Genomic DNA, 8,792 nt, shown 5'->3' on the forward strand with positions numbered 1-8,792 from the left:
ATAATACATTCTGATTTGCATATCGACTGTTATTCCTTGAGAAAAGCATTGTCTTTAAATGGAAACTGTCCCCAAAAGACAGCAAAGGAGAAACATTAAACATATTTAACACAGCAGTGGTCAGTGTGTATGTGTGATCATGTCCCATGTCTAATGCCATAGCTGGTGTGTCTTTTCTGTGCTTCAGGTCCTGTCTACATGGTACCTATGGAGAAAGAAAACAACGTGACAGAGCTCATCCTCCATGGACTGACACAAGAGAGTGGCAAAAGTTTGCTTCTTGTTATTCTTAACCTTTTACGTCACTATCATTCTTGGAAACCTGCTTATTATCATTACTATATATGATATTTCTTATCTTGACAGTTAAACCACTAGAATAATAATGGCCAAGGAAAACCAAAGCATAGTGACAGAGTTCATCTTACAAGGCCTCTCCTCCCAGCCGAGGACACAGGCTGTTCTTTTCCTAGTGTTTCTGTTATTTTATCTGCTCACAATTGTTGGTAACATCATGGTCATTGCAGTGATCAGAGCTGATTACCAGCTGCAGTCACCCATGTACTTTTTCCTTGCCAACCTGTCCTTCTTAGACATCTGCTACGTCTCCAGCAACATCCCCCAGATGTTGGTGAACCTCTTGACCAAGAAGGGGACCATCTCCTTCTCTAGATGTGCTGCTCAGATGTATTTCTCTCTGGCTTTTGGCATGACAGAGTGTTTCCTGCTTGGGGTCATGGCTTACGATCGATATATGGCAATATGTCACCCCTTGCTCTACACCACTGTCATGAACAGGAAGGCTTGCATTCACATGGTCATGGCTTCCTGGGCCAGCAGCCTGCTGAGCTCCACGGTAGTCAACAGCCTCACTTTGCATCTACCCTTCTGTGGACCTCACACCTTGAACCATTACTTCTGTGAAGTGCCAGCAGTGCTGGCCTTGGCCTGTGCTGACACTGCCCTCCTGGAGTTGGTCATCTTCATCTTCAGCATCCTCATTGCCTGCATCCCCTTTCTTCTGATCATCATCTCCTACGCCTACATCCTTTCCACCATCTTGAAGATGCAGTCTGTGCATGTGAAATCTAAGGCCTTTTCCACCTGTGGATGCCACCTGATAGTGGTAACCATATTCTATGGGACAGCCATCTGCATGTACATGAATCCCAAGTCAAGGTCTCCACAGGACAGGGGCAAAGTGATTGCAGTGTTTTACACCATTGTAACCCCAACGCTGAACCCCCTCATCTACAGCCTCAGGATCAAGGACATGAAGCGTGCCCTGAGAAGGGCAATGAATAGACCCAAATGCCTCTTTATTTAAAGGCGTTTCAGGGATTGGTGGTATTGCATTGAGCTCTATGGGTTGAAACAATGCTCAAATGTGATTATTTCTCTACCTGCTATTGTCCTAGACTGAGATGAAGTAATAAATGTGCTAAATCCAACACCACCTAAACAAAAAGACCGCACATACAAATAACTTTCTAAACAACATTTGGGATTTGGCCTTAAAGCCAGAGACTAAATCAAGACACTGTGACTTCAGCCTGCCTCACTGGCAGTTCATTTAAAATAGAAGTGGGAAATGCCAATAGTATCATGACAAGAAAGAAGAAATAAAAAGAGTTAGAGAACTGTGAGAAAAATTAAGAGCTTTCTATAAAGTTGAAAATGTATTTTCCTTCTGAAGGGCTTTCTAATTGTCTTTGGAGCATACAAACATTTAAGCTGTGTTGCAAACATGAGCTGCTACTGTGATTTCTCTGCAGACCTGGAGATCTCTCAGGGTCTGTTTTGTTGGTTAGCGAACAAAATTGCCATCTTCTCCAATAAAGGGTGCAGTTGTCTACAACTGATACTGATCCCATCGTGCTGTGAGCGTTTTCTTAACCATGCTACATAGAGTCATAGAATGGCTTGGATTGGAAAGGACCTTAAGATGATCCAGTTCCAAGCCCTTGCCACGGGCAGGGACACCTCACACTAGACCATGTCACCCAAAAGCAGTTGAGTTTGGCACAACTCCTCCACACCCTGAAGTTGGTGGCTGGAGAGTTTATGGGTTGGCAGAGTTCTTTCCAGTCCTCCTCCTGGTCAGTACAGAAGTGACCCCTGGAGTTTGAAGGAAAGAGCAGCCACCCCTGGCCAACAACAGCTGATTGGCAGAAGTCACTTGGCACCTTACAGCGAGTTCTTTGGACATCACAAGGGGTCCATCAACAGCCACAGCCATGGCAGGTGATGAGCTATATTCAGGGTTTATCAGTCAGAAGCAAAAGGTGATGTTGACTGAAGACAAAATACAATGCACATACGTTTGCCCATCTAGAAATGAAACTATCTACAGCTCAGGTCCAAGGTGCATCCAGGAGGCAGAGGCAGCCAGGCACATCCCTACAGTGAGGGGTCCTAGTCCATGGCAGAGGATGAGTGTGCATGTGGTGAGGGAAGAAAACACTGGGTGGGGCTGATCAGGACCTATTGTTGCCATCAGGGTCCTGACCTACATGAACTACTGATTTTGGGGATGCTAACTGTGCTGGTGTTTCTCAGTTCCTTTCTGCTGCCTGAGGGGCTGAAGTCTGTGAGGTGATCTCCTCCACAGACAGGGCTATCTGTAAAAGCATAAAAGGTTCATAGAATCATAGACCATAGAATCAACCAGCTTGGAAAAGTGCGTTAAAATCATCAAGTTCTACGGTTCCTCCAGCACCGTCAGGAGCACCACTAACCCATGGCACTGAGGGCCTCGTCTACACGGTTTGGGATCACTTGCAGGGCAGGTGCCTGCAGCCCTGCCCTGGGCAGCCTGTGCCAATGCCTGAGCACTCTCTGGGGCAGGAATTGTTCCTCAGCTCCATCTAAACCTGCCCTGGTGCAGCTTGAGGCCGGTTCCTCCTGTCCCATCCCTTGTTCCTTGGGAGCAGAGCCCAGCCCCTCCTGGCTCCATCCTCCTCTCAGGCACTTGTAGGGAGCGATCAGGTCCCCCCTGAGCCTTCTCTTCTCCGAGGGCTGGAGCAGCTCTGCTCTGGAGCCAGGCTGAGAGAGCTGGGCTGGGTCAGCCTGGACAAGAGAAGGCTCCTGAAGGGGAGACCTGAGAGCAGCTCCAGTGCCTAAAGGGGCTGCAGGAAACCTGGAGAGGGGCTTGGGACAAGGGCCTGTAGGGACAGGCCAAGGGGAATGGCTTGAACCTGCCCGAGGGGAGACTGAGATGAGCTCTTAGGCAGAAGCTCTTCCCTGGGAGGGTGCTGAGGCGCTGGCACAGGGTGCCCAGAGAAGCTGTGGCTGCCCCATCCCTGGCAGTGCTCAAGGCCAGGTTGGACACAGGGGCTTGGAGCAACCTGCTCCAGTGGAAGGGGTCCCTGCCTGTGGCAGGGGATTAGAACTGGATGAGCTTGAAGGTCCCTTCAACCCAAACCAGTCTGGGATTCTACCAACTGATTACAGGAAATTGAACAGTAATACCCCACCACTGACAACTGCCATCCTGAGCACAACCTCCATTGTGACAGCACTACAGGCTGCCACGCACCCCTGGATGGCTATGCTATATGGTAAGGATATGGGTATTTAGGGTTCTGCTAAGAGAAGAGGACAAACTCGAGGTGTGTCAGGGGAGTCACACACGAGGAGACACTGAGCACAAGGATGGCCGTCCTCTTTGACCCATGATTCCCTTCCAGTTTCAAGACCCGTATCTGCACAAGGATATTTAGGGCTCGTGAAGCAGCAGCAGCAGGATGCCCACAGTGCTGGGGTCCTGCTCTGGGTGGCTGCACTGGTGGCCTGGTACCCACAGCGGGGCTGAGCACTGCAATAATGCGGTCTGTGACATCACTTGGCTGTTCTCAGCAGCAGGCTCTGACTTGACAGCAACACGTGCCACTGTTCCACAGCTCCCAATGTGGTCGTCAAGGGCAGTGCCCATGAGCAACGGCAGCTTTCTTCTGGGCCTCAGCATCCTGATCCTGGCCGCTGGGGCCATCCTGCTTGCCATCAGCCGTCGGCAATGGGGTCGCTTGTGGCCATGGGGCCCACTTGGTTCCAGCACTGGTGGTGGTTGTCCCCAGGCAGGTAACTGTGGCACACTGCTATGCCCTCAGGGTGATGGCCAGGGCAAGCAAGACCGGAGATGGAGGTGGCGATTTGGGACAGCAGAGCCATGTAAGTCCCCGGCAGGTTCCCGCAGAGGAGCCCAGCCCCATGTGGAGCAGGCTGGGTGTACGGTCCCAGGCTGGTTCCACCCCCGACACTCAGGAACCCCTCCCTGGCTTGCAGGTAACGCTGTGTCCCCCCTGTGCGGGCCCTGGCGCTGCAGTCCCGGCTGCACCGACTGCATCAAGGCTGCGCGGGAGCTGCAGGAGCTGGTGCTGTCAGCGTGGGCTGGGAGAGGAGCTGCAGCCGCTCTGGATGCTGGCACGTGGCAGGCGCTATGGCAGGACCTGAAGGAGCTGGTGGAGCAGGACCAGCTGAGCTGCTGCAGCTGCCCCAGTTACCCCGAGAGCATCAGTCCCCCCGAGAGCCTGACAGCCACGCTGCTGACTCAGGATGGAGGAGCCCCGATGGAGGTGAGGTCTGTTTGCTCCCTCGAACACTCGTGTGCTGGCAGAGTCTCTTCAGCCCTGAAGATGCACGTGGCTGGGAAAGGCCTGGAGATACGGCTGGGGGCCCTGCCCGTGCCGGTGCAGCAGTCCCAGGAGCAAGCAGCACAGCAGCAGGGCTGCCTCCGTGTCCTGCCGAAGCTCATCCTGCCGGCACAGAGCCAGCCCTTGCTGCGGCGCGAGCTGTGCCCCTCGATGCAGGCCAAGGCGAACGCTATTGTGGACACCATCAAAGAGAAGGAAGAGCGGAGGCTATGGGGGAACCCAAACCCCACCGAGGAGTCCCTGGCGCTGCTGATGCTGTGCCCTCCACCGCTGCTTGGTCCCCTGGACGCAAAGCTGCCAAAAGAGAGCAGAGTTGGGGAGCCCAGGGCCCCAGGCAATGCCAGGGAAGTGGGACAGCACAAAGCAGGACAGCAGGAGCCACAGAGCCCACGTGGCTCTGAGGAGAAACCAGCCATCCCAGCACCAGAGGACGATACACTGAGGAAGAGCCTCCTTCACCTGGGTAGGGGTTTGTCACCATGGGACGAGGAGTGCCTGTCGCCTTTTGGTTTATCCACGGCCCCCTCTGACCTTCCCGGCCTGGATAATGGAGCAGCAGGACCAGAAGCAGGACCAGCTTCCATGCTCCTGAAGAAAGATGCTGCCTGTCAGACCAAGGATCCCACACAAGGCAGGGGCCATGCCCACAGTGAGGACAGGAGCTGGTCCTGTGCCACAGCTCCTATCAGCAACGCAAGGCTGGAACTGAACCAGAAGGTCCACAGCAAACTCTGGACCCACACAGCCAGGAAATGCCTGGAGATAAAACTCCAAATACTCCCCATGGCAGTGCAGAGGTCCATGGGCATTTTGCGATGCTCACTGCCCAGACTGAGGCAGGCTGGGGCTGGGCACCTGCGGCCACGCAAGGGCTCTGCGCTTGTGGCAAAAGCAAAGCAGCTCATGCAGAAGGAATGGGTCATGCAGCAGCAGGTTCAGGCATCCCTCACCTGCACTGGGGTCCCCATGACACCGTGCTCCTGCCTGGATTGTGTCTCCTCCGACAGCCCCGTTCCAGGGGAGGAGAGCAGCCAGGCATCCTTGGAGGCCAGGACCCTGTCCAGCACATCCTGCAGCTGTGAGAATGAGATGGGCACAGACACCAAGGATGTGCCAAGGACACCCTGTGGGATGGTGAAGGACTCGGCAGGGCCAGCACCCACCCTAGTGTCCCCAAACCTTGTCCCAGCGTTCCCTGCTATGGACACCAAGCCAGAGAAGGCGCAGGGAGCACGCGTGTGGTCAACCCATGAAGGCTTCGTGGCAGGAGCTGCAGGAGCCCCACAGAGCCACTGTGGCTGCTGCAAGGAACAAGCTAGACCTGCTGATGGCAGCTTCCCAAGTGGGACAGCCCCTCTGGAGAGCACCACGAGCAGCAGCAGCAGCAGGGAAGGGAGCGCAGCAGCCAAGCCCCGGGGGAGTGAACCAAGCCAGGACTGGCAGAAGTGGTGGTCATGGAGGAGGCAGAGCCCTGGCAGCTCCGAGAGCTCCCTAGGCTGTGGGACAAGGTCCCAGGGCACCTCCAGGAGCACAGACAAGCAAAGCAGATGGACTCCTGATGGCCTCTCACAGGGAAGCCCACCCGAGATGGCTCCAACCTCAAAGCCCTGCTGCCCAGAGGGGATCCCCAGCCAGCACAGCCCATCCTCGCAGCGGCACTGCGGTCCCCCTGTCACCAGGCACGTGTGCTCGTGCCAACCATGCCCAGCCCAGGATGCTCAGGACACTGCAGCAGCATCGACCAGCAATACCCTGCGTGCGGTGCTGGAGAAGATTCGGCAGCGGCAAAGGATGTCCTCATCCCCGGAGAGCTCTCCCTCTGAATGCAGCTGCCACGGTGCGGAGAGGCAGGGCCAGGCTTCCCAGGGCTCCTGCTCTCCGTGAGCCCTCTGTTCTTGTAAATAAACGTGTTGATGGTGAACTAAACCCTGCCGGAGGGGCAGGATGTCTTGGGGATGGGAAAGGGAAGGTGGGCTCAGTTGCACAGGGGAAGCTGTGCTGCCCCAGCAGGAGGACCTGGCCAAGAGGAGAAGCCTGGGCAAGGTGCTTGCTGCCCCTAGAGCTCCTTCTCAGCCCTGGCCTGGCCAGCCCCTTCTGCCACCCTGCAGGGCAGCTCCTTTGGCTCAACTTCACTTGCTCTCCAAGCCTTCCCTGAGAGCAGCTCCCTCCAGCCCCATGCCAGGAACCTCTGGGGACCACAGGGCTCTCTGAGTGCCTGTAGCTGCCTCTCAGCGGCAGCTCCACAGTGCTTTGCCCAGGCACAAGCTCCTTGCCCAGGCAAGATGATGCCAGTGTCCAGGTGCAGGGCTGAGGTCCTCGATGCCTACAGCAGGTCTCTCGGGCCAGTTGCTGTAGTGACATTTCTATGCTGTGCCCTGCATCCTGAAGCTCTCCTGCTCCGACGCATACATCATGGACCACTTCACCTGTGCGGTCGTGCTCATCGCCTCAACCAAGCTCCTCATTCTCATCTACATCTGCATCAGAGTTGCCATCCACAAGACCTAAGTCCAAAGGCAGGCAAAAAGCCTTCTCCACCTCTGCTTCCCACCTGACTCCTGCTGCCATGTTTTATGGAACAGGCTTCTTCGTGTACACACACATCACAGTTCTCTATGGAGCACAAGAATCATTGCTTCACTTATGCTCTGGTGATTCCCATGCTGAATCCTATGAAGCACAGTCTGAGGGACAGGGAGGTCAAATCACCCCTTCAAGGAGCAGTAGCAAGGCTGTATTTCTCTGAGTACCACAGAGATTCAAGAGTCCAAACAGGTCTCAAAGAACATGAGAATTGTTAAATGAGAGTAATTCAATGTGCAAGAAGTTTGGCAGACCCTACCAAAGGAAAACAAGACCTTACAGAAGCCTTCCAATACCTAGAGGGGTCGACAAGAAAGCTGGAGAGGGGCTTTTGACAAGGGCCTGTAGTGACAGGACAGGGGATTTGCTTTGAACTGACCCCTGAAGAGCAGCTACCTGACCCCAGAAATAGAAGGGTGTTCTAGCCTATGCTGGGCTTGCTGTGTACATTTTTGTCCACACTGATGCATATCTTGTGATTTGCCAGATGGCTTTGGGTTAAACGATTGGGGTTTTTTAAATGGTTTTCCACTGTCATAGTTCAAGGACCACAGGAAACCCCATGAAGACATCTGGGTCTCTGCTTACAATGGAACCACAGAATGGTTTGTTTTGGAAAGGAACTTAAGATCATCCAGTTGCAACCCTCCTGCCATGGGCAGGTACGCCTCACACTAGATCATGTCACGAGATAATAAGGCAATAGCTACCATCTATCAGTAGAGAATTTCTGATCTTTTCATTCTGTTGGTGACTGATGACTTCTGGTCCTCTCATCTACTCTGTCTGTATGTTTTATGGAGCAGGAACTATGGACCAGGAAGGATACTTTGGGTGACGCTGTGTGCTATTGAAACTTGTGCTTAGAAAACCAAATCCTAACTCTACCGTAAGTTATGGCATTGAACTCTGTGGGAAGCTCCATCGTGTTACAGCTACATGGGTAGCCCCAACTTCTTAATGCTTGTCTTTGGAGCTGGTCTCAGATGGAGTTACATGCATTTTCTGAAGCTGCTGAGATACGCTTCAAAACCAAAAGAAAACCCCAGAAAATCCTGAATGTATTACCCAAGAGAAAAGCTCTTTGGTCATTACAGCTGACTTTTGACCAGTGTTTAAATAAATACTATCAAAACCACTGAAAATGGTGTCCAGGTAGAGCATCTCATCACTCAGGGGTAAACTTCCGGATGGGCTTCATCTGCTGTGTAACCCATTCAGCTGGAAAGGAGAGGACTACGACAACTGATGCTGGAAACAAGAGTCCCCTTTTGGCTTGCAGTAATGCCTTTTTATGAGAACTACATTGTGGTATCTTCAAATCATGCATCAGCAATTAAAAACCTGGTATGAGGTGCTAGCTGGGTCATCTGCTGATGCAGGCAACAGGAGAGGAAGCTTCTCCCGTTCTCCTGCCAGTGCAACAAATCTTTTCTGCAGTGTTCAAGGCCAGGCTGGACGGGGCTTTGAGCAACCTGGTCTAGTGGAAGATGTTGCTGTCCGTGGCAGGGGGGATCTTCATAGGGTCCTTCCAACACAAACTGCTCTACGATTCTA

General features: G+C 53.3%; 1 protein-coding gene across 1 annotated transcript; it reads left to right on the forward strand.

The window, feature by feature from the left end:
- Positions 1-385: 385 nt before the first annotated feature.
- LOC308220761 (olfactory receptor 2G3-like) lies at positions 386-1,327 on the forward strand (the record flags this gene model as incomplete). The annotated part of the gene is made up of 1 exon (XM_080617152.1): positions 386-1,327. One exon carries the CDS (start codon positions 386-388, stop codon positions 1,325-1,327), a length of 942 nt encoding a protein of 313 aa, XP_080473278.1.
- Positions 1,328-8,792: the final 7,465 nt, after the last annotated feature.

Source organism: Psittacula echo (genome assembly GCF_963264785.1).
Source record: "Psittacula echo genome assembly, chromosome: 5".
NCBI classification, from domain to species: Eukaryota; Metazoa; Chordata; class Aves; order Psittaciformes; family Psittacidae; genus Psittacula; species Psittacula echo.